This window comes from Pithys albifrons, chromosome 16, assembly GCF_047495875.1.
Source record: "Pithys albifrons albifrons isolate INPA30051 chromosome 16, PitAlb_v1, whole genome shotgun sequence".
NCBI classification, from domain to species: domain Eukaryota; kingdom Metazoa; phylum Chordata; class Aves; order Passeriformes; family Thamnophilidae; genus Pithys; species Pithys albifrons.
The window spans coordinates 16,398,074-16,423,505 of record NC_092473.1 but is presented as its reverse complement, the minus strand read 5'-3'; the positions used below and the strand labels follow the sequence as shown (position 1 = coordinate 16,423,505).

General features: G+C 56.3%; 1 protein-coding gene across 1 annotated transcript; it reads right to left on the bottom strand.

Moving 5' to 3' along the window:
- Positions 1–14,989: 14,989 nt before the first annotated feature.
- On the bottom strand, positions 14,990–18,449 carry AQP8 (aquaporin 8). Its single transcript, XM_071571334.1, has 5 exons — positions 18,196–18,449; positions 17,225–17,351; positions 16,435–16,649; positions 15,381–15,515; positions 14,990–15,049 (listed from the first exon to the last, which is right to left on the bottom strand). The coding sequence occupies exons 1-5, from the start codon at positions 18,447–18,449 to the stop codon at positions 15,007–15,009; spliced, it is 774 nt and encodes a 257-aa protein (XP_071427435.1). The 3' UTR covers positions 14,990–15,006.
- Positions 18,450–25,432: the final 6,983 nt, after the last annotated feature.

Sequence of the window (25,432 nt, the reverse complement as noted above, 5' to 3'; positions counted from 1 at the left end):
ACATACGGAGCTCGCCCCGCCCCTCATCTGCATGGTGGGCCACGCCCCTCCCGTGGAGAGCCGCGGGACAAGCCCCGCCCCGTTCTTTGCATACTGATTTGCATAGAGCGCGCGCCGGGGCGGGGCCTCCGCGTCTCATTTGCATACAACATCTGCATCCCGCGCGGATGCTGCCCCGGCCCGCGGGGACCGGAGCGATGCGGGCAGGACCACCGGGGCCCGGCAGGGGCGTCATCCTCTCCCACTGCCCATGGAGACAGCGATGGGCCAGCAGGAGCCGGTGGGAGAGACATACACAGTAACAACGGTGGTAAAAAGGATGACAACAATAACAGTAAAAACAAAAATAAAAAAGCCAGAGAGGTCCTGACTTCATGCCAGTCATGGTGGCACCTGCCTGATACCCGCTGCAGGACTGGCAGTGACAATGCTGGGTGTTCCCTGACTCCCTCAGGAGTTCCAGACTTCCCACTAGTAAGGCCAGAATTATTTTTTCATACCCTGATTTTCTGCACAACATGAGTCAGCAGCAGGAGCAACAAGTCCAGAGGGGATCCAGTCAGGAGCTCAGACATAGCAGAGGGGCATGGCCTCATGCCAGGCCGGGCACTGGAGTGACCATGGCCTGGGGGAGCAGGACCATGGCCATGAGCAGCCCATACAGGGCCACACTCTCAGGGCTCCCTCACTGGCACAGGGACACAAAGCTGACCAGCTCAGTGATCCTCTCAGAATGATTTTTTAAACTCACAGTTGGAATAATGACCTTCTTTTACCCAACCCACTGCAAACACCTCAGCTGGCTGGCACGGAGGAGTTTTCCAACCATATTTATCTCTCTCACTCCCTGCCAGCAGTCACGGACATTGAAAATCAGATCGAGCAGCCTCCTCCTCTGTTATCCACATCTCCCTGTGCCCACCTGGTGCTGCATTATTCTGGACTGGGCACTGAGGAAACAAGAATTCAAATCAAAACAAGAGACAACTTCAATTGAAACATAATCACGAAAATATTTCTCTGAAAACAGATCTTTCTAAAGTCTCGTTTGTGGGGTTTAATTCTGGCTCTGCAGCCACGTGATCCTTTCCCTTTTGAGGCCTGAGACCATCCCTGCTCCGCTGGGATCCAGCCCTCCATCCTACGTGCTCTTTCTCTGAAGAAAGCCCTGCTTTCTCCATGGAATTAAACGCCCAGGAGGCTTTCCCAAAATAGGCTCAGGGCTGTTATTATGTGGCTGCTTTAAACGGTTCATTACAGTAATAACACGTGGCCGACCTGTCCTGCTGATGTCACCCTCCTAGAAACAGGAGGCTGGCACCAACTCCCAGCACCTTCTGATTTTCCTGCTAAGAAGGAGAAATAAATTGCAGGCATCCCTTGCTCGTGCTGTGCTCGTGTCGGGAGGGAGCGGAGGGAAGTGCCCAGAGCGCGGGGGCTGCGGGTGTTGCCTCCTGTGCCCGCCACGGTGCCAGTCCTGCTGCAGGGTCCCCACTGCCCCGGGGGCCCCATTCACTGTGGGCTCACACACAGGAACCTGCACAGCAGAAATAACTCCTCCTGCATGGAAAGGAGCCAGAGCAATAATGGAAATAATAACAGGGCGTTTTGACTCCTTCCCTGTGTACTTTCACAAGGAGAGTGGTGTGTTACCCTCAGTGCTGCTGCACTGCACGTGGAGCTACACCAGGCTGAATTCTGCTTGTTTTAAATTGTAAACTCTGTTCCTCCTTTCTTGTTCTTTTACTGTATGTTCCCATTTTCCCACATAGCTGCTGCGTGTGGAACTCAGAGAATATGGCTTTAATTTCCCCTTAGGAGTGCTGATAATCACAATAATCATGCACAAACTTTTGTCACTTCTGGGCTAGGGACTACAAAAGCCAGGTATCAGTTCCTGCTCTCGAGGGGTTCTTTTCTTTTTTTCTTAGTTCACATTATTTTACCTTATTTTACCTTTTTCATTATTTATGCACTCTGAGTCATGTCATATTAAGGGTAGGATCTTCATGGCCATGTTAATTTTTACAGAAGCTGAGGATCCAGATCCCCTCAGCACTTGGAGATGTTGGAATGAACATCCCAGCAGCTCCTTCCTCTAAGGAAACTGTTATATTTATTAATGTAAATCAAGTCCCCACAGGTGTGATGAGGGACTAACACTCACAAACAACCCTGAATTGTCACTCTCAGGGGAGTGTAGTGGTGGAGTTGAAGGGAAATCAGCCCAATCCATTCCCATTTCCATAAAAGTGCAAGTTCTGATGCTGTTTTCCCTCCAACAGCTTCTGCTATAGAGAAGGGCACCAAACCCCAGCGAGTGATGTGGACAAAGGGTGACTCCATTCACTCGCAGGGCCCCCCCCTGGAGCTCCCAAAGCCCAGCTCGCCCTCGCTGGTGGCTCGGCAGCCCCCTCGGTGCCAGGCGGGCCAACAGCCCCGATCGCCGCAGGCAGCGGGTGCAGGAGCTCCCAGGGAGACAGACGTGAGTCACATCCTCAGGAAGGGCCCTCATCCTCCCACCCGGCGGGCCGGCAGCTGCTCTGGGCAGGGAAGGTGCCGAGCCCTGCAGGGAAGAGCCCGCCGTGAGCTGTGGGGACGGGAGGGGGGACACCAGTAACACAAGCCCTGGCCAGCAAAACTCCCCAGCCCCAACCCAGCAACCCACAGGGCTCTGGGCAGGGACCCGCTGCCACTGCACGGTCCGACACCAGCCCCAGAGCCTGGCTTGGCGCTGGGGGGGAGCCGGCACTGGTGAGAGTCAGCCGGCCCCAAAGCTCAGCAAAGAGGCACAGCCCCCAAACCCTTCCCATTTCCCAGGCAAGCTCTGTCTCCACACGTGCAGGAGCCCCTGGCAGTGCTGTCCCGGAGCAGCAGCTGGTGCAGCAGCACAGAGAGCTCCTCACGCTCCTGTAGGGATGCTGCTCCCCTCGTGCCCACATTGCCTTCCTCTAAAGAATTCAGAGAAGCTGGAGAACAGATTTGTCTCATTTTTTTCAGCTTTCTTTTCTTCAGGACCTAAATCTGCCACAGGAAACAGGTGGAGGAAGAGTCCAGCTCTAATTAGATATAAAGGTGTCTCAGCAGCCTCCACATCCGTTTGTGGATGTCCTCTTGCCCTCACCCAGCGTGCCAGGGGGGGCCAAGGCCAGGATAAGGGTCATGGAGCAGGGACAGGGATCCTGCAACAGGAACAGGGGACTCAAGCCAGGACAGGGCACCATGGAGCAGGAACAGAGATCCTGAAGCAGGGACAGGGATCTTCTTAGGAGGCAAACCCTGGTTCCACCAAACTTTAGAGGAGCTTCTCACTGCCCACAGAAGGCAATTCTTCAGCCCCCACTCAGAGGCTGCCTGGGGATCCCTGGAGACACATGGGGCAAAGAGTATGGGGGCAGAGCTGCAGCTGGAGCCATGGCTGGAGCTGCAGCCTGGGACATCATTGGTTCGGAGCAGCACCGGCCCCACTGGGCACCTGCTGTGGAGGGGGCTCTGTCTCAGGTCCCATGGGGACACTGGGGACAGAGGGGATGACAGGAGCCCCCTCCTCACAGCAGGGTGACATCTGCTGTGCTGGTTTTTCCCTTTCTGCTTTCACAGTTTTTGCATGTTCCACATCCTCCGTGCAGCGAGGATGGAGAGAGGAGAGAGATGCTGCATTCATGTGAGGAGAGACCCATTTCCCCACCCACCGGTGGCGGGAGATCCTCCACAGCAGCTGCTGGGGGAGAAAAAGCCCAACTGTTGGTGCCTGAGCTTACATAACCCTCGGCAGTGGCAGCAGAGCCAGGGCTGCAGCTCTGCTCAGCTGGAGCAGCCCCTGCTCCACTCTGGGATGCAAAAATCCATCCTTTCCATTTACCTCCTCCCGACTTTTCCAGCAGCCTTTCACCGGCAGTAGGAGGCAGAACAGTTGGTAGCTCTGGGATGCAGGGATGTGACAGAGAGGGATCAAACAGGGCTGTCACCCAGGGCATTGGGATCACTGCCTGCAGTGGCAGAGCTGCTGAGGGGTACAGTGGGCTCTAGTTGGTCATGGACCCCCAGACCATTTCTCCTCACCCAGGGATGGGTAAACTCAGGGAGCAGGGACACCCAGGTGTGTTGGGGAGAGAGGAGTGAACCTGGACAAAGCAAACAAAGAAATGTCAGCCCTAATGGTCCCCTGAACAGAGGTGATGCAGAAGCTGGCAGAGTGTTGGCACAGGCTGACCCTCTACCCAGGGGCAGGAGGGCATAAGCAGCTGAAGAGGCTGCAGTAAGTAATTAAACAGGGCTCCATTCCTCCCAGTCCATCCATCTGGGGTCGGGCAGGCAGGATGGCACCTCCCCATCACACCAGGGAACATCATTTCCTGCAGAAATGTGCCCTGTTTCCAGGCTCCCAGATGGTCTGTGCTCCTTTGCCTATGACTTGTGGGCACCCAGAGGCAAGATGGGGAGCAAGGGTGGCCTGGCAGTGCCATTACCAGGCTGTGAGGGGCAGCAGGGCTGTGCCAGAGCAGCCACCCTGTCCCCAGCTCAGCACACAGACCTACAGCAGGCTGGTGTAAATACATCCCTGTTTTTCAGAGCCAACAGCATTCCTCCATCCCTCCTCAAGGCAGAGCTCTCTGCAGATGAATAAATGAGATGAGGAGCCTGTGTTGTTCACTGCCCAGTGGGTGTACACCCTCTGCTCCTTCTGATGAGGGGCACAGGCACCAAACCTGCCCAAAAGCTGCAGACCCCAAGTGGTCCTTCCCTGTGTCACAGGAAGCACTGGCACATCAGGTGCTTGCACGGCTCAGCACGTCCCAAACATGGTTGGGCTGTTTAAATATTTCCTATTCGTGGCTGCTGGCTGTCAGGGAGAACAAATGGACTCTGCTGCACGTACCCAGAAATGGCCCACATCAAACCACCTTCCTGCACAGTTGGTTAAGCAAAGTTTGTGGTAAAATCCTTGGGGTTTTGCTGCTTGGTTCCCAAACCATCTGATCGATAAGTGACTTCCATATCCTGTGATTCTTTGGGAAGTTGCCACTATTGCTCACCATTGATCCAGTCTGGTGGGGATTTCCCACTGCCTCCCACGCTGGGTTAGTGCACAGCGAGGTCAGTGTGGTGGCAGAAGCACAGTGGTACTGACACCTCCACATGTCTCACCAGGGTGCAAAGGGGAGCTCTGAGCTTGGGATAGCCAGGCAGAAACCTGGAGATTTAAGGGCAGCATTACATTTTTGGGCTGGACAAAAAAAGTGAGACCCAAACTGAAGAGCAGCAACACCGAGCTGTGAGCAATGGGCTAGAGCTGATGCACAATGAAGAGAAGGCTCCAGGGAGACCTTAGAGCCCCTTCCAGTGCCTAAAGGGGTTCCCGCAGAGCTGGAGAAGGACAGGGCAAGGGGGAATGGCTTCCCATTGCCAGAGGGCAGTTTTAGATGGGATACTGCGGAGAAATTGTCCCCTGTGAGTGTGGGGAGACCCTGGCACAGGTTGCCCAGAAAAGCTGTGGCTGCCCCATTCCCTGGAAGTGTCCAAGGCCAGACTGAAACAGTCTGGGGACACAGGCCAGCTCTGGAGGCAGAGCAAAGCCACCAACCCACTCCCATCCCTGGGTCAGGGCTGCAGCACCTGCCTCTTCTGGGCTGTACAATAACTCTGCTTGTGCCGTGGCAAACTCCAGCTGCTATCCCCCAGGAGCTGGATTTCTCTGCAGCCTCCTTCTCCCGAGGGATGGCTGGTTTTATATCCATCATTCATCACATCTCTCAGAAAAATCATCTGATGATGAATTCTTCACCCAGTCCTGCCAGCAACCTCATTTAAATAACAACGAGGCTCATTAACAGCGCAGAGCTGATCCCTGCACAAGGATTTCTTCATTAAGCTTTGCCTGGGAGGGTTTTCCTCCCAGCCGAGCCAGTAACCCCTTCCCTTTCAGCCACCCCCTGCAGTTCCACATCATGTGTGCCAATGCGCCCAGCTGTGGAGCAGGGATATACCCAGGTATGCTCTGGAGCCTGTTTTTTCAAGAATCCTGTCACCTGGCTGCCTCAGATCCTGGGATATGGAAATCCTCAGATGGATGTTCCTGTGATGGTTTTGGCCTTTGTCCACCCCTGGCTTATCCTGGCATGGCTGTTGGTCTGCCCTTGGCACGTAAATCCCCACACACAGATGCTCCACAGAAAATCAGTTGCCTCTTCCCTGCTTGTTCCCTCCAAAGGAGCACAGGGCTTATTTGGTTTGTGCTGCTGGGTCATCGTGCTCTGCTCCCCTTCCCCAGCAGCTCCACCCCTGGGCCTCATTCTCTCCAGGTGCTCCAGTCACTTCCCAGCACAAACAAGCCTGGGATGAAGCACAGACCTCCCGTTAGTGCCGGGTGGGGTTTGCTGTTTCTCACCACATTTATCTCATGGTTTTTTCCACTGGAGATTATTCCAGCTTGAGGGGGAGCAGCAGAAGGTGTGGCCAGGCATGCCAAGGACCTGCCTCGCTGTCCCCTGATGTTCCACTGGGCACCCTCCCCGGCCCCACAGCAGGTAGGACTGTGCCTGGGCAGGGGGCTCGTGGAGGCATTGCTGGTGGCTGCCAGGCTGTGGATCCTTCCTTACACACAGCTTTGTGCCACTGGAGCATCACCAACACCCTGTGACAGCTGTGGCATCCCCCTTCTCTCCAGGGACAGGAGACCACTGATACTACTGCCATCTTCAGCTGTGGCATCACATCCCTGAGCCTTGTCCCTGCAGGTCCTCTCCAGAAGGAAAAACAATGAAAAAAAGTTGCAGAGAGAGGACAACCTACCAGTTAATGAATTTTCAGAAATATTTGAAAAAGTTTCAACAACAACAAAAATATCCCCCAGAAAGTCTTGGTGCTTCACCAGTTTAGGAACCAATAGAACTTTGGAAGGGAAAACACTTGCATGAGGCTTTCACTCCTCTCTAACAGAATGACTCAGGCTGATTTTGGCCAGCAGCATCTCAGCTGCTCTTGGTGGGGGGGCTCCAATGGTGTCCCTGGGGCAGCAGGTGTGAGGATGTGAGTGCCCAGAGGTCCTGGTGTGTCCCCTGGGTGCCAGAGTCCTGCCCCAGCAGCTCACACTGCCCTCCCCAGCACAGGGGAGAGAGCCCAGCACTGGCCGAGTGGGAATTCTCTGCAGTAAATCACAGCAGGTTGTTCTACCCCATGAGCTCCGAGGTTTATTTATCCCTCCCTCACGCTTGCTCATCTGTGTTTGTCAGCCAGATCGTACCAGTTGCCATCTGCAGGAAGCTGTAAATTGTTTTCTGGCTCTTCCCTATTGCCTGCAGCTCCTCCAGCTCCTTCCTGCTCCTCCTGGAGCTGGGAGCTCTGCAGGACCTGGGAACAGGCAGGGCATGGCCCCTGCCCATGGGCTGCTGGGCTCCTGCGGGTCCAGGTGGGCACAAAGCCTCAGAGAAGCTCCTGTTTCCAGGCGGTTTTTGCTTGGACACCAGGCCATGGCAAACCCTCCTGGGCTGTGCCCAGCCCGGGGCTGCTGTGCTGTGCTCAGGTGAACATCTCCCTGTCACTCACAGGAGCCACACCGAGGTGACAGAGAAGAGGGGCTTGGAGCCCACCACTTTCCCAGCTCTCTGTCTCTGTTCCTCTTCCCAAGGTTCCCATGAGACCCAGCTGCTTCTGCATCCCCGGGGCAGAGGACAATCCTGGAGATGTCACCTGTGCTTCCCGGGCATTCTCCCTGCTCCAGAGCAGCCGCTCTGGGAACAACAGGGTGAATTCTCTGCAATCCCAACTCAGCCTGGATCACATCCATCATGTCCTGCGAGATCCTTTATCTAGGAACATTTGGGTACTAAGGGCCGCCCTGCTGTTCCCCCGTCCCCTGCCACCAGCCCCATTCATTCCAGGTGGAATTTCCCCTCCTGAAAGGAGTCGGTGGACTGGCAGCAGGTACCCAAATGTGTTTAAATCCCGCTGCTCTTTACGCTGCATAGGGAAGGCTCCAGGGGAACTCCTTACCCGTGGGACTCCCCCATCCGTTGGACCCCCGCCCGTGTCCGGGGAGTGCCCCCGGGCAGCCGCTCCCTCCGCTGCGCCAGGCTCGGGATGTCACCGTTCCCATGGCAACGGGAGGGCTGGGGGAAAAAATGAAAGTAGGAGAAGGGAAAAGGAGCTGAGGGAAGGGCGGGAATGGAGCGGGGGAAGAGCAGCCGCGGAGGACTCAATGCCCAGAGGCCACCCCCGCCCCGCGGGGCATCCCCACTGTGTTGAGGCTCAGGGTGCTCCCTGGCACTGCACGGTGCCAGCCGCGGCCACTGCTCAGAAGCGAAGCCGTGTGTGTGCTCGGCACTGGGCAGTTCAGCATCTCCTGCCCAAACTTCCCGGGTCCCCATTTAGCTGTGCCTCTCCAGGGCTAAGCTGTCCAACCCTGCCGCTCCTGCCTCCCAAAGTGCAGCCACTGTGGGGACCCCGGGGCGGAGACCCCAGAGCAAGGACCTTGATGCAGGGACCTCGTTTCAGGGTTCCCAGCACAGGGGCCCTGGTGCACGGACACAGTGCAGGGAACCCAGCACAGGGACCCCAGCGTGTCCCAGTGCAGGGACTCGGAGCAGGGCTCCCTGTCCCATCTCACCTGGCACTGTGAGACCCTTTGCCACCTTCACACTGCGGTCACTGAGAAACAGAGGCAGCATCAAGGTGCCAATTCCCCCTTGATTAGCAGCCCATGGATTCCTTTATCAGCCCTGTGCTTCTCTGTACAATGTTGATCATTTTGATGGAGCATTTGTTTTAATTTCCCAAATGAGGAAGCAATCTTGTAAATATTGTGCAGTAATTAAAATGGCTATTTATTGTGCATCATTCTGGCTGTTGCCAGCACAGAACATGATTAGCATTCCCCTTCCACCGAGCCTTTGCTCCAGCCGTCCGGCGGCTCCAGCAGCTCTGGCAGCTCTGGCGGCTCCAGCGGCTCCAGCGGCTCCAGAGGCTCTGGCAGCTCCGGCAGCTCTGCAGCTCCAGCAGCTCCAGCGGCTCCAGCAGCTCTGGCAGCTCCAGCGGCTCCAGCGGCTCCAGCAGCTCCAGCCGTCCGGCGGCTCCAGCAGCTCTGGCAGCTCCGGCAGCTCCAGCGGCTCCAGCAGCTCCAGCCGTCCGGCGGCTCCAGCAGCTCTGGCAGCTCCGGCAGCATTAGCGGCTCCAGCGGCTCCAGAGGCTCCAGCAGCTCCAGCTGTCCGGCGGCTCCAGCAGCTCTGGCAGCTCTGGCAGCTCCAGCGGCTCCAGCAGCTCCAGCGGCTCCAGCAGGTCTGCGGCTCTGGCGGCTCCAGCAGCTCCAGCAGCTCCAGCGGCTCCAGCAGCTCCAGCAGCTCCAGCAGCTCTGGCAGCTCCGGCAGCTCCAGCAGCTCCAGCGGCTCCAGAGGCTCTGGCAGCTCCGGCAGCTCCAGCAGCTCCAGGTGGCTCCGGTGCCCTCGCACCTCTGGCTCCAGCACCAGCACAGCTGGGATATGTGGCTGCAGCACCTCCCCACCTGCAAGTCCTGCTGCTCCAGCTTACTGGTGAAAAAGAACTGGAGGTTTGATATCCTCCAAAAGCTGAGGAACACAGCAAGGAGAGAGAGAGAAACTCTTGGTTTTGAAGTAAAACCCACCCCTGGGGTCCTGCTGGTGCAGTGGGATCAGCCACTGTGAGCAAATCTCTGTGTTCTGGACAATGGAAGGGCTGAAAGGAGGGTGTCTTGGACAAGGATCACTTGGCCAGCTTTGAGCTCAGGTGAGGGGCCCCCTGCCTGCCCTCTGCCCCCTGACCTGATCCATCCCCAGTGGCTTGGGAGATGGCTACACATCCAGACAGAGGACCCTGGAGGGGAGCCCATGGAGCAGGATCCTCACACACCTCCACCTCCACCCTCACACTCAGCCACACAGTCAGCCTGGACTGAGTCTGGACTGCCACTCTCACAACATTTGCATGAGCACAAATGGCTTCTCTGAGGCTTTGCCTGCTGTGGTTTCTGTCTGTTATTTCCTCTCTGCAAACATTCAAAGCAGCAAAAGATGAAAAAATAATACTTGGAAAGAAATTTCTGTCCAGATCCACTTTAAAATCCCTTTAAAATGTAAATCCTTCAGCTCAAGCGATGCTGGGCACAGAAGCACTTTGGTGCTGGGGGAAGTGAGGCTGGTTGGCAGTGGGGGTGCAGGGAGGGGGGGCAGCCTCTGTTCCCTCACCAGCTGGGCATGAGGAGTAGGAGCAGGAGCAGGGTGGGAAACAGGGGGGGAATAACCCCCTCTCCCTACATTTCCTTTTCTTTCCATGCTCTGGAGCCTCTCCTGCTCTGCTGTGGGAAGCAGGTCTGGGACCACTTGTTTGAGCCTCCAACACTGAGCTAGGGATGCCCCTCCCTGACCCCCTGAAACACCCCCAGGTCTCTGGCAGGAGCCCCCAGAGCTTTGCATGTGGTGGGGAGGCTCGTTAGTGCTCTTTGCATACCCACTGAGGGGTGAAGGGGCTGCTCCAGTGTCAGGGCCTTGCTCTAGGGCAGCACAGTAAATACAGCAGTGGAGGCTGGCACAGTGCCATGGGGCTGCATGGTGACCAGGGACCTGGCACAGTGGTGAGGGGTATGGCACGGTGGTGGGGCACATGGCATGGTGGCAATGGCCTTGGTAAAGCAGCAAGGAATGTGGCACAGTGATGAGAACCACAGCATAACAGTGACGGACATGTCACAGTGTTGAGTGACGTGGCACATCACCAGGGGACATGGCAGAGCAATGAGGGATGATGTCCAGTCTTGGGGCACAGTGCGCAAGCCCGCGGGCACCCTCCAAGCCCAGGAGAGCAGGAGCCCATCCCCAGCGCTGTCCCCGCTAATGGCGTGGCTGTAAAAGCTTCCCCAGAATACATCCCGACTCCCACTCCGTGAATCGCCTCGCTCCGTCTCCCACATGCAGATCCAGCTCACGCGCAGAGCTGGCTCCGCACGTCAGTGCCCACCCCCGCCGGGACCGCGCCCCCGGGCCGTGCCCACGCACCCACCCAGCGCCCCCGGCCCCGCACAGCGCCCCTGGGAGCGCCCCCGGCCCCGCACAGCGCCCCTGGGAGCGCCCCCCGGCCCCGGACTCGGGCAGCCCCGAGGGCTGGGCACACACCGGGAGAGGAGCTCGGGGACCGCTCTCTGCAGCCACTGCGCATCTGCCCGATGGGCAAAATGAGCTAAAAGGATTCATTCACCTTTATATTTCAGGCAGTGATTTCTCCAGCTGCAGAAAACCTTTAGAGCTGAGCAACAGGAGAATTCCCAGAGGCTCTCATGGGGCATGTTCTAAAAGCAATCATCCTTCCTACCCCGCCGCAGCCACACTGGGCATCTCTGTGAGCTCCCTCTGCCCAGGGGTGCCGCTATTTTAGGACCAGGCTTTGGGGGAATACACTGAAAGCCCCCCCGATCCTGCTGAGGGGAGGATTTCGAAGGGAACACTCTGGGAGCTCCTCCTTTCCCAGACTGCGGGAGAGGGCTGGCAGGCAGCAGGCACAGCGAACAGCTGGACGTTGTTCTGCCACCATGAGAGCCCTTCTGTGCAGGAACATCTCTTGGCGAGGCCCCACCACCCACCGAGACAGCCTCCACTCCGGGGCCAGCACCGCGCGGTCCCGCCGAGTCCCGGCCCGTGGCTCGCCCTCGGAGCGCTGTTGCTGCTGGCAGGCAGAGCTGCCCCTCCGTCAGCCCGTTTGTCCCCGCTGTCCCTCACTGCGGGCGACACCAGGGATGCTCGAGCATCGGTGCAGGCACCTTCCCCCAGCAAAGGGCTCGGTGCTGCGGCGCCGGGGTTTGGGGTCTCCGGGAGCAGCCCCCGGCTCGGGGTGAGCTGTGCCCGTGCACGGGCAGCGCACGGTGATTCCTGCCGGGCTCTGGGCCAGGACCGGGGCACCCAGAACTGCCCCTCGCTGTGTCCCACCTCCCCATGCCAATCCGGAGCGCTGCCCAGGCAGCCGGGAATGCCCTGTTCCTGTGGTTGGGCTGTCACCGGGAGGGAGAGCACGGCTTTATGTCCCTGTCCCGTGTTTATCCAGGGTGTTTGTCCTGAGTGAAAGAGCTGCAATGTAAGCGCAGGAAGGGTGGGGGCAGACAGGGGCAGACAAACATCCTTCTGATGCTGCTCCCAGAGCACACCCTGATTTTTGACCCTGAGTCCCCAAAGCCCTGGTGCCAGACATGGTTGGTAGTGCCTGGGCAAGAATGTGCCCAATGTCTGCAGAGCCTTCAGCGTCTCTCGGAGGTGCCCTGGACTCTCCCCAGTGTCCCACCATGCAGGGGGTGAGTGGTGGTGTTCTCAACAGCCCCACACCCCAGTGAGGAGCACCCCATTAGTGCCCACAGCACCAGGGCCCTGTGCCTGCCCTGCTCGTGCATCTCCATCCCAATGGGAGCCATTTCCATCCCAACAGGCTCCCGGAACTTGGAGAACACCAGGCAACATTGCAGCAGATACATGTGCCAATAAAAGTATAGTGCAGACCCATGTCCAGGCCTGATGCAAATTTAATTGCATGAGAATGAGATGTATTTTATGTCCTTAAAGCACTTTAAGTGCTTGGAAGTTAATTGGTATTTAATTAGCATAAATTAAGCACTTTAATAATACTCAAGGAAAAACAACGTGGTGTTACAGATGCATTATCAAAAGTCACCCTGACAAATGAAGGATGAATGTGCTGAACACATCAGCAGCCAAACAGAGCAGCACACAGGGCTGTGCATGGCCCGTGTCCCCTCCTGTCCTCATTGCCTGGGGACCAGGGACGCAGCATCACCACCCCGAGGGGACCTCTGAGCTCCCCTCCTCTGCACCCACTGGAGAAGTGCCTTGGAATTGGGGTGCATGAGGGAGATGGGGTGAGGGAGGATCAAGTGCAGGATGGATGGAGGTGCAGGATGGATGGAGGTGCAGGATGGATCAGGGTGCGGGATGGATCAGGGTGCGGGATGGATCAGGGTGCGGGATGGAGCTGGGTGCAGGATGGAGCTGGGTGCAGGATGGAGCTGGGTGCAGGATGGAGCTGGGTGCAGGATGGAGCTGGGTGCAGGGTGGATCAGGGTGCAGGATGGATGGAGGTGCAGGATGCATCAGGGTGCAGAGGCAGCTTCAGCCAAGTGTGTTTCCTGTGGGGCTGTGAGGCTGAGCATCCCCTTGAAAGGGGAAGGTGGGAACCCGTCACACCCCAGTGGCCCCAGCCCTGCTCCCACAGATCTGCACCCCAAGCAGGGGTCAGGGCAGGTGGGTCCCCACGGTGACTCCCCACAGCACCAGCTTCCACCAGCACCTGCTCCCCTTAGGCCTCCTTTGGGGAGGAAGCAGAGATTGTGGTCCATGTTTGGTTTGGCATTTTTTGTGGTGTTGTCATGACAACCATCCCAGTGACATCTTCAGCTATTTGTCTCCTTCTGGGGGTTGCATCATTTTCCTTCCTGAATAAGCAGCTGCCTGTTCCCCAGCTGACCTGAGGCCCACAGTGCCCCCCAGGACCATGGCCCCTGCCCAGCCCCGGGAGATGCCCAGGGCAGGGGAGCCGCCCCCACCTCCGAGCCAGCGATGCTCCAATCCCGGCATTCCCTCCCTCCAGCGTCTCTATAGCACTGTCCTTCTCTATAAACACATCTTTTTGTGTGTCTGTGTCCCTGTGTGGGTCACCTCCCTGGCTGGGAAGTAGAAAACAAGCTGAAAATAGAGAGGTGACATTGGCAGGGCTCTGCCAACCCCACGGGGACAACAGAAAGCTGGGAACTGCCCAGTCACAGTAAGTGCGAGGAGCTGCCTGCAGAGAGAGGGAGGAAGCGTCAGACCCACTGACTCCTGGAGAGGGGGAATGGCCCCAGCCCAGCACACAACTCCTGCCTTGGGGAAGGTGCTATGGCCCCACTTAGGGCAGCTGTGCCCTTTCCTCCTCCCACCTCCTCCTGCCCTCCAGCCCCATTCCTGGAGAGGTGCCCCAGAGCTGGGCAGGGTGGGAGGCACAGCTCTTCCAGCACAGCCCCTGCCCCAGGGCCAGCTCAGGGGCACCTCCAAGCCATGCTGGGAGGGGCTGGGAAAGCAATAGGCATTTCCAGAGTTAAAAGTTTGTAAAATTCAGAGTAACTAAACCCGGGGAACATGAGGGGGTATTGGCTGGGGCTGGGAGCACTCGCAGTGACACCCTTGTGCCAGTTCCCCACCTCAGAAGCCCCCTGGGCGGTGGGGACAGGGTCCCAGTGAGCCCCCACCTCGGGGGAGGCCACAGGATGAGTCAGGGCAGCGCTGCTGGAAGGGACGGATGCCCAGCTGACGTAAAGCTGCTGTGCTGGCTCCTCTTCCCCTGCCCACACAGCTCCATCCCTCTCCTTCTGCTGACTGCTCCTGCCTATGGCAGCAGCCCCTCTGCCAAACAGGACCTCCACCCTCTGGTCTCCTCCTCCCTCTGGGAGGGATGATCCACCCTGAGCTCTTGGTGGGTGTCTAACCCCCACCCCCTGACCCTGTTCTCCTGATGCCTGCAGGGACCAGAGATGAGACTGCACCCAAAGCTCCCTTCTCCTGTCATCCTACGTGGAAGAGTCCATGCGGGAGGCCACTGGCAAGAGCCACTTGGCCACATCCTGGACAACCTGAGGTGGGAGAGCAGTGCCCAACCTGGAGAGCACAGGGCTCTCTGGAACCAGAGATGTCCAGGCACAGCCCTGGGGGCACGGACACTGTGCTCAGGTGGTGCTGAGGGAGGCTGGGGCACCATGGGCACTGCTGGGCAGAGGATGCTCCCGGTGAGACCCTCTCATGGCAGGGGCTGGCAGAGCCCTGGCAACCACAGTTTGGCTGGGGGGTTCCCATCCTCCCTTCAGAATCAGGGGAGCCATCACTGGACCGCAGGTCCTAGGAGATATGGAGGGGAGGCAGGAGGGTGAGGGAGGAGCATCAGCAGGAGGTTTCATGCTGGCTGTGCTGAGCCACACCCGCTGCCCATGCAGGTCAGTGGCCACAGCACGGATGGGGCCTGTGCCCAGCATCACTTCAGGTACAGACGAGTGGTCTGGTCACCCATCAGGAGCCTTTGGGGAGGCAAAAGAGAGAAATTCAGGGTCAGTTTTCCTGCCATTGCAAGGGTGCAACAAGGACACAGCGATGGCAGCAGCCCAGCACCAGCCTGAGCCTGGATTTGCCATGCAAGACATGGATGGAGCAAACACAGAGATTTGGACACAGGTTGGATCTTTGCTGTCATCCTGCCCTCATGGGAAGGAGAAGGGAAAGGACTTTGCAGCCCTTGGACATCTTTCTGGAAAAGTGGCGGCTTGCAGTGTCAGTGCAGGGAGCAGGGCAGCCCCACAGCAGGGTCACTGTGCAGGGCCCTGCCCCTGCACTGCCACAGGCATCACATACCTCACCAGCACAGCAACGAGGAGGGCAGCCACCATGGGCCCTACCCAGTAAACCCAGTGGTAGTCCCAGTAGTTTGACACCAGAGCCGGTCCGAAAGCCCGGGCAGGGTTCATGCAGGCTCCAGACACGGCACCTCTGGAATGGGAACAGAGCGGCTGCATCATCGTGGTGGGACACGGGACCAGCACATCCTCTTGGTTTTCCATGACACAGGGACCAGCCCAGCCCTTACAGCAGCCACTCACCAGCATCGGCCTTCGCTCACATCATTGGCAGGTTACTGGGGAAAACCCAGCATGAGGGAGGAGCACCAGTGCCAAGCTGATTTTGGAGCACGAGCTCAGGGACCCACTAAAGCAGGTGGGCAGTGCCTTAACCCAACACCCCATTAACATTCCTAATTGCATGTGCTTGTTACCCCATCACAGTGGCACTGGAGCTGGGCTGCTGTCCTGACTCACAGGGAGAAAGCTGGAAGCTTGGCAGGGCTTCCAGCAGCCAAGGGACAAAGGAACATAAATCCTCTCCTGTTTGCTCAGGGCTTCCTACAGCAAACACAGCCCAGGCAGGCCTGGGGTTTATCACCCACCGTGGGTGGGTGCACTAGCTCCAGTGCCACGTGCCAGGATGAGCTGACAGGCACTCTTGTGCCCAGCCAGGCTGCACCCAACAGCTCTCCCAAAACTGCCAGGGCACCCAGTGGGCTCATTTGACTCATTCCTGGTGTGCTCAGCTTGCCTCAGTTTCCCTGGACAGCAGGGCCTGTGCTGTGCTGCATGAGGGCACGTCCCATCCCACCCTGTCCCATCCCACCCAATCCCAGCCCACCCCAGACATGGGCACTCTCTCCTCCCTGGGGCACTGTGCAGCTGGCTGGGATGGGAGCAGGGGAGCCCAGAATGTGGGTGCTCAGAACTGCCCCTGGGCGTCTGAGCACCAGCTCCATCTCCACAGCCAGTGGTCCCACCCTGAGCCCCCACCTGGTGATACCAGCTGCTGGAGCAATGGCACTGGATGGCACCATCTGCCCGGCAGGAGCAGGCACAGGACTCACCCTGCCAGGATGTTGACTGTGACGGTGAAGCCGATGCAGAACGGTGCCAAGGGGGTCTTGGTCTTCCTGTTGATGGCGCCCATGCAGACCACCAGGACCAGGAAGGAGGTCATGGCGACCTCTCCGGCGAGGGCGGTGGGGACCTGCTGGTCGGCTGTGATGGCACTGAGGGCTCCCCCACTGGCGTTCCCATAGCGCTCACTCGGTGCCACGGCCTGTGCAGGGGGAGCCCGTTGGTGCCCTCCACGCTCCATATTGTGGCTCTTCCAGGCATATGTGCTCACTGTCAGGGCAGCGTGGGCGGGCAGGAGGGTTAAAGAGGAGCTAAACTCAGCACTTTCCTCCAGAAAACCAGCCTGGCAAACACCAGCTCAGCAGTGAAGGTGCTTGGTGTCTCCCGGGATAAAGAGCCAGGCACCACTCTCCCACGGGATGAGCCTCACCCAGTGGTTTGTGGTGGCCAAACCACTGGGTGCAGGTGGGTGCTGCCTGCCAGGATGCTGGGAATGGGCAGCACCAAAGCCAAATTGACCTTATGGTGCAGTGCTGGAGTGCAGGGAAACACTGTGTGTAAATACGGCAGGGGCTGCAGAGGGACAGTGTGTCCTTCTGTGCCTAATTAGTGTGGCACAGCAAACCTCCGGAGAACTGCTGGAGCTATTAATTAATTAATTAGCCTGGCCCCAGACCCCAGGGCTGCAGGAGACTGTGTGGTCAGGACAGCTCTGGCAGAGCACAGGAAGTCCATGTGTCCCAGTCCTGGGTGGAGGGAACCCCCAGGTGTCCATACCTTTGCCAGGCCAGCTCCTATCATCCCTCCACAGAGCTGGGAGACCCAGTAAGGGATGAGCATTGTCATGTTCAGGCCCCCCACCAGCCACACGCCCAGGGACACGGCGGGGTTGAAGTGGCCTCCGCTGCAAAGGAGAGAGGAGCATCAGCAGGGGTTCCCTCCCAGCACAGGGTTCCCTCCCCAGGGCTCACCACAGGCTGGAGCCACAAGTGCTTTTCCAGTCCTTCCATGGGAAGGTGCTAAAGCCTCCTACAGCTGTTTCCTTTCTCTGTAGTTACTACTTCAAAGCAGCAGCAGCATCAGGCTGGACATGCAACCCTTCCTGCAGTGCTGGCAGGGGCAGTTTGAGGGACAGGATTTGGGAGTGGGTCTCTGGAGATCCCCAGGTGCTTCCAGGAGCTGCTGCAGCACTGGCAGGACACACGTGGGAGTCTCTCCCAGAGCTGCAGGAATGCACTGGTACCCAGCCTGGGAGGTCACACGTCCCCCAGAGAGGCAGAGACCAGAGCAGGGCTGTCGGGCCAGGCACCTCAGTACCAGACCTACATCATTCATCTTCAAAACCACAAGCAAGACAGAGCCAGAGACCCTCTAATTAAAGCAGATTATCATGAGACACGCGTTAACGAACAGGTTTCATAACTGATCAGCCCTGATAATTGCTAGTGAAGGATGAGTCACAGTGTCTGGGAACAATAATCACATCTCATTCCTCAGCTGGAATTAAGACCCATCACAAGAGCAAGATGCTGTTGTTCAGGGTAGCAAATGCCTCAGTTGAGTGGGACTCAGGCTGTGAACTCCCCTGGGATGGGAGGGAGTCCCAGGGCTGAAGGGGGACCTGGCTGCAAACAAAGCCCAGCTGGAGCTCCTACCTGTCCAGAATGACCAGCGGCCTGACTGGGGACCCCCATCCTGAGCCAGGCCCCTCTCCAGCCTCTCTGGACACAATTCTTCCCCCTCCTTACCTGATGTCCCCCAGGACGGCGACAGTGAGCCCCAGGGCCAGCCCGTGTGCCAGGGCGGGCTGCAGCCGCCCCGTGCCCCCCGAGTCCTCCACCACGGAGAGGCAGCCGACGAAGATGAAGAGGGCAGTGCCCAGCAGCTCAGCCACGCACGGCTGCACGTGGCACTCAAACCAGGGTGGCCGTGAGGGCTTGGGCTTGGTGTCGATGTCCATCAGCTCCTGCACTGGGCAAGGACTGCGCTGGGCACTGGCCATGAGCTGGAGCACAGGGGATCCCGGGGCAGCTGCCCCACAGGCTCGATCCAGGAGATGCTGGAGGGCAGAACCTTGGCACTCTGGATCTGCAGGACTGCAGGGGGCTTGGTGCAGGGCCAAGGACCCCACTTTTCCTGACAGAAGGCTGGCAGGCTCCCCCTGACCTGTGTGAAGAGGCAGCAGAGGGAAGGCTCTAAAATACGGATTGGATTTGCATGGCTGAGAAAAAAAAAAGAAAAGGGGCAATAAAAGCTCTTGGGCCAGCCCCCAGGGATATAAAAACTTATCACTGCCAAGCCTTGCTTCAAGCCTTGGGGGTTTTATCCCTTGGATTTCGCCCCTCCCCCCCAGTTTTAGGGTTTTCTTCCAAGATTCAGGCTGTGATTCCTCTCATGCAGAGATCTGGAGTGTCAGCACTTGTGTGCAGCCCAGCTGGCCTCTGTACCTGTGTGTGCTGCCAGGAGGCAGCACCTGCCACAAGGACCATGGCATTGGGCACACGGAGCCAGCAGCACCCTGGAAATGCCTGGTGCAGCTATTCTAGGATCACAAACTGCTTTAGGGGAAAAGGGACTCTTTAAGAAACTGTTCCACCTCCTGCCATGGGCAGGAACACCTTCCACCAGCCCAGGTTGCTCCCAGCCCTGTCCAATGTGGCCTTGGACACTTCCAGGTCTGGGGCAGCCACAGCTTCCCTGAGCACCCTGTGCCAGGGCCTGTCCACCCTCTCAGTAAAACCCATCGGTCAAATTTCCCCTAAACCTCAGCCCATGTCCTGCCCAGAGCTCCCAAAGCTGGGGCCCCGTATACCTCTGTGCCTTTGAATGAAAGATGCTGCTGAAGGAGCCAAGGGATCCACCAGCAGCTCTGAAAATTGGCATTGGTCAAACAGTTAAACCCTCCCTAAATCCTCCTCACCCCAGCAGGTATCACTGCCTGGAATGCCAGATTCAGCAGGGGCAGAGGGAACAAGAGGACAGCAGGGAGGCTCAGCCTGGCTGAGCACTCCCAGGAGCCACTGGCCCACAGCCCACAGCTCCCAGCACAACCAGTCCCATTGGGAGGGTTTTTAACTCGGGCAGAAAGAATCCAGATTCAACTTATTTTTAGGGTATTAATGATAAGATTAATATAACACATATCCAGTGATGGCCACAGCCAACACGCCCCGGGCGATGCCAGGGCAGGTCCCTGCAGTGCAGCTCACCTGGAGCAGCAGGAATGTGCCACCATCCAGGCAGGGATCTGCCCACCCCTCCAGGGTGTCCCTGTGCTCTGTCACTGCCTTGAGCAATCGCCTGCAACGTCCTGTGTTTGTGGTGGGTGATTAAGGATTGGGGTTTGTAGAGATTTTTTTCTCTCATAAGCAGGGTAAAGAACTGCAGGGATGGTTTATGATGTTGTCACAAGGCACTAGGGATGGGAAGGAAATTTCCACTTGCCTGTCCCTGTTGCTGGCCACATTATACACAAGGTCAGGCCAGAGAATCCCAGTCCAGGCACCTCTAAACGAGCCTCCATCAAACCATTTTCCTTCCTGAGACTTGTTTCCTACAGACAGAAGCTCTCAGCATCAGGTTATGGAAATCACTGGGATGTGGAGACTGAGGGCTGAGTTTGGCTGGTCTTTGGGGCTCTGGTGAACCCCCTGCATGGACCTGTGGAACAGGCAAATACCTGATTCGATCACATCAGCTCACAGAGTACCAGCTCCTGAGGCCAGTTTCCAACAGATACATGGAATCCATCCATCACCACAGCTCCCAGCATGACCAGTCAAGGGTTCTGTTGGAAAAGATTTTAACTCAGGTAGAAGGAATCCAGATTTCATTTATTCTGGGGGTATTTGTTATGACAGACTAATGTAACACCTGCCCAGGTTTCAGCTGGTGCTTCTCACCAGCAGCTCCCACAGCACTGCACAGGTGGTGCCGGCACCGTGTCAGAGCACCAGGAGCTGAGCTGAGCCAGATCCCTGGCAGCACCAGGCAGTGTGGGCAAGCCCTGGGAGCACCACAACACTCTCCCTGGCCAGGGCAGAGGCAGCAAAATAGCCCATTCTGGCTGCTGCTGCCACATTCTGGCACAGGAATGCTGCCAACAGCAGTGCCATGGTGGTGGGACCATGTCCATACTCTGTCTCCCAACAGAGTGGTGGCTTTGGAGCAATGGAAGGTCACACCCCAAAAGTGAGGATTAACCCTGTGTCCTTGGCTTTTAAACATTTACCATTCTTGAGGGGTGGGGATGTTTGCCTGAGCCTTCCAGAGGAAATGCTCCACGTTCAGGCATCAAAGGAATTAATTATTACTGAGCACAGGCCTGCAACAGGACAAAACAAAGGAGCAATCTTGAGGGAATGCATTTTCCCTGTTGGTAGGAGCTCCAGACATGGGCTCTGCACCCACAGCCACCCAGTGCTGCCCAGGCATCCCATGTCTGCCATGTGGGACTGAGGTAAAATCCTTGGAGAAAGCAGCTTGGGAAGTTTCAGTGCTGTGCAAAGCACTGACTGATTTGTTTTGGAAGCTTAGGGAGAGGGAAGGTTTTTTTGCAGGGCCATGGCTGATGTGCCACTACCCCAAGAGCCCAGGGAATGCTGCTCTTCCCTAATCACTGCCTTGGTGTGACAATGGCTCCAAGTGAAACCAGCACTCCCTGCACATGATTCCAGTTAACCCAAAAAACAGGGGAAAAACCAGACCCACAAAACTAGGATGATATTTTCAACATCTGCCAGCTGTGATTCCTGAAGTACTTGAATGCATAAGTCCTACAGGAATCTCCTGATGGATAAATGGGGCCGAGCACTCACCTTGCTCCTACCAAACCTTCACAGCACACTCAGCAAAGGGGCAGAACCAGCCATGTAGGAATCACCCAGTTTCCAGTTGTGCTGCACTGGGAGGTGCCAGAGGAGGGTGCAAAGAGAAGGGGCTTGGGGCTGCTCAGCATGGTCACAAGTCATTACCAGCAAGATGAGGGTGGGCAAAGCAAGGGACTGGAAGGGCACAGCATCACCTCAGCACTGCCTGGGCGGTCCCACACAGCCAAAGGTTCCCAGCAGCAAGATCTCTGATCTGTATTTATCACCAGGGCCTGGCAGAGGTGGAGTTGGGTTTCTCCAGTGTCAACCCTGTGACTTAACTGCATTTACAACTCCTGAGCAAAACATGTTTTCCAGAATAACTCACAAGTGACTGCTACAGGTGTAGTTTGAGCAACACGGCCAGGTTGGACACGGTTTGGAGCAACCTGGGCTGGTGGAAGGTGTCCCTGCCCATGGCAGGGGGCTGAAACAAATAATCTATAAGGTGCCTTCCAACCCAAACCATTTTGGGATTGTATACCTCAACCCAACCATCCTGCTTTGTCCTCCTGAGCAGAGGCTGCCCCAGCACCTGCCTTGTGTTTAGAGGTGCCACGAAGGTGTGAAGACGACAGTCCTGCTCTGAGCAGCCTTTGCCCCTCATGGAGATGAAATGCTTGGCACAAGGTTTGCTCCCCAAGCTACATGGAATCTCTGCCCGTGGGAAAAGGCGTGGGGATGAGAACAGATAAATCTGTTCCTATGAGCAGACACTTATTTTTGTCCTTGTTTGGGCTTGCACCGATTTGTTAAATAAGTGACAACAACAACTGTGTCAATTAGTACAGGAAATGGTGGTACCAAACAAGCCACAGCTTCCAAAAACCCTTTTTAGTAATCACAGAGAACATTTCTCACATCCATCTACCTGGGCAGAAAAGTCATAATACCCCTATTTTATCCACTCCCTGTGTTTCATTTTGTTTCCCTTTGCTTTACAGTGCGGATCTGACACCTTTCCTTTGCTTTTCCATACAATCCAAACTAGAGTTTCTATAGAAAAGCAGATTTGGGGGTTGGAACTGGATGATCTTTAAGGTCCCTTCAAATGCAAACCATTCTAGGAATCTAAACCCAAACAAAAGAAACTCCAAAAAGCACTTAAGCAGACTCTTAAGAACATGATCAAGTATGATTAACATCTGATCACAGAATTGTGGAATCCCAGAATGGTTTGGGATGGAAGGGACCTTAAGGTCCATCCAGTCCCACCCTCTGCCGTGGGCAGGGACACCTCCCACCAGCCCAGGCTGCTCCAAGCCCTGTCCAACCTGGTCTTGGACACTTCCAGGGATGGGGCAGCCACAGCTTCTCTGGGCACCTGTGCCAGGCCCTGCCCACCCTCACAGGGAGGAATTTCTTCATAATATCTAACCTAAACTTCCTCTCTTTCAGTTTGAAACCATTCCCCTGTGTCCTGCCACTCCAGGCTCTTGTAATCCTTCAGTGCCCTCTGTGAATCAGTGTTGGCACATTTTAAAGGCCAGAATTCTGTCTGGATACATATAAAAAAGTTATCATGAAGTATTTTGGTGCTGCAGAAAATGGTGCTGCAAGGAAAGACCCTGGCAGAGCCAACATGAGGGTCAGCTCTTTCAAAGAGCCATAAAGAAGCAAAAGCAACTCCTGTGACACTGCCTTATCTTTCCATATTTGTCTTAGAGACTGATAATCTGCAGGATTACTCAACTGGGGCCGATGAGAACTTGCAGAACAGTTTGCAGCTCGTAGCTGTAGCACAGGTGAGGTGACCTCTGCCCCTGCAGAGCCCCAACATTGTGTAAGAGTTTCCTTCCAATCGCTACCGTAATGCTCCAGTGCAGATGGAAATTTCCAAGGATTCTTAATACAGACTTACCACTGTCTGCTGGAAAACAGGGACAGATTTGGGCCAGTTCTGCATGCACAGACTGGTTTCTGAAGAGGCAAAACAAGCAGTAGGACGAAGCCACACTTAGATCTTAATTCTGGTATTCAATGTTCTTAGTTCTGGTATTCAGCTTTAAAATCCACCAGACTCTCCCAGAAAGGACAGACCCTCCCAGTTCCACACACACCTGCACATCTTCCTGCAGTGACCTGGCCCCTGCTTCCCACGACTGTCCTGTCAGCCCGACCACAACAGACCATTTCCTTCCAAAATAACTACATTTTCTGTGCCCCCGCAGCACAAAGAGCTGAAAATTCGAGTACCTCAAAACAAGAAACTGGTAACTCTGCAGAAGGGTTGGAATGCTGGGCACTGAGCTGACAGCTGCTTTTCATTCCTCACTGACTAAGCACAGTAAGGAACTAAATAATTTAGTTTCCTCGAAGGTAACTTCTTTTATCCATCTTCTAAGAGTGAGCAGGTGATGCTCAGGCAGGCAACGTGCATGGAGCACAGAAACAGCCAAGTGTGATCACCCACGGTGGGGATGGGGCTTGGACAGAGCCAGGATCAACCTCCAGGAGTCAGGACAGACAGACAGGAGGATTCTGTGGTACCTGTAGGAACAATTTGTGACTGGCATCTCACAAGCAGGGCCCACATGCCACAACTCCCTCACTTTGCCATGGCAACTGGACTCAGCATCCTCCTGTGCAAAGCTTGCCAGCCACAGGCTGGGGGAAGGACACAGTACTGACAGCCCCCCAGAACAGCCAGTAGGACCAGACACAGCTCCATGGCTGCCTCTTCCTGCCCTCCACATCTCCTGGCAGAGCTCCTTCAGCAGAACCTTCCCCCACCCCACACCCCCCGGGGCTGCTGGGTCAGTCACCTTTCAAAGCCCCCCAGAAAATGGGGGTTCATCCAGTCCAACCACTCCCCAGCACTGCCAAGGCCACCACTAACCCATGTCCCCAAGTGCCACATCCAAGTGGCTGTTAAATCTCTCCAGGGATGGGGACTCCACCACTGCCCTGGGCAGCTGTGCCAGGACTGACCAACCCTTTCCAGGAAGATATTTTCCCCAATATTCCAACCAAAGCAACACAGCAAGGAACAGCACAGGTTCCTCACTGTAAGAGACATTCAGAATTTTTCCTCTTGACATCAAATCTCCTGCTGTTACTACATTTACAGATGTGGATATGATACTTAGTAGGAAAGAGGAAACTAGTTCAAGTACTTTTTACCTTAAGTGATTTTTTTTTCTTTAAACAAACTATCCAGAGGAGTACATGGAGATGCTGCAGGGCTGGAGTCCCTCTGCTCTGGAGCCAGGCTGGGAGAGCTGGGAGGGTTCACCTGGAGAAGAGAAGGCTCCAGGGAGACCTCAGAGCCCCTTCCAGTGCCTAAAGGGGCTTCAGGAGAGCTGGAGAGGGACTGGGAACAAGGCATGGAGGGACAGGACAGGGAGTGGCACTGGATGACCTTAATAAACCATTCTGTGACTTGTAGGGGTGAATTTTGTTGCCCTGTCAGTACTAATCCTGCAGGAAAAAGGCTGGGCTGGAGCAGGAGGGAGAGGCAGAGACCCACAGACAGCTCCAGAGAGCCCCAGCAGCCACACACAGTGCAGGAAGCAGCAGGAGGCAGAAGCCACCTCTCCTGGGCTGGAAAAACTTCCTCAGCCAGCAGCCACCACTAAAGTACCACTGTTGGAGCAGCACCAGGCACCCTCCACATCCCAGGATTCCCTGGAGAGCAGTGAAAGATTTATCTCTTTCCCTTGGTGGAATGGAACCCCGAGCGTGGGGCTGCCCACACCATCCTCCCCCCACAGCTCCCAGGGAGCCACAAACTCCTTTGATCCTGCTGTAACCCTCCAGCACAAGGTGACCCACTTTCCTCACCACTGCTGGCAGCTGAGATAGGAGAGACTCTGGAAGAGCTTTTGCAGGAACGACTCCCTTCTCCAAGCTGGATGCTGTTCAGCTCCACAGCTGCAAATGGAAAGCCAGAACAATCCAGTCAAAGGGTGACCAGGCCACCATGGTGCTTTCATCCTATGGCACCAGCTCTGCTCCTGTGCCATGTTCTCCACTGCTTCCCTTGGATGAACAAACAATACAGGGACCTAAAAGACAAGTTATCAGCAGAAATTCCTCCAATATCTAATCTAAACCCACCCTCTTTCAGTTTAAAGCCATTTCCCCTTATCCTATCACTACACACCCTTTCTGTTTA

What these genes read in the sequence shown, in the direction of transcription:
- AQP8 (XM_071571334.1), bottom strand. Translation starts at nt 18,449, where the DNA reads ATGGCCAGTGCCCAGCGCAGTCCTTGCCCAGTGCAGGAGCTGATGGAC. An exon ending in GCCGTCCTGGGGGACATCAG is followed by an intron (nt 17,352 to 18,195) that starts GTAAGGAGGGGG and finishes TCTCCTTTGCAG; the next exon opens with CGGAGGCCACTTCAACCCCG. An exon ending in TAGGAGCTGGCCTGGCAAAG is followed by an intron (nt 16,650 to 17,224) that starts GTATGGACACCT and finishes CCCCCTGCACAG; the next exon opens with GCCGTGGCACCGAGTGAGCG.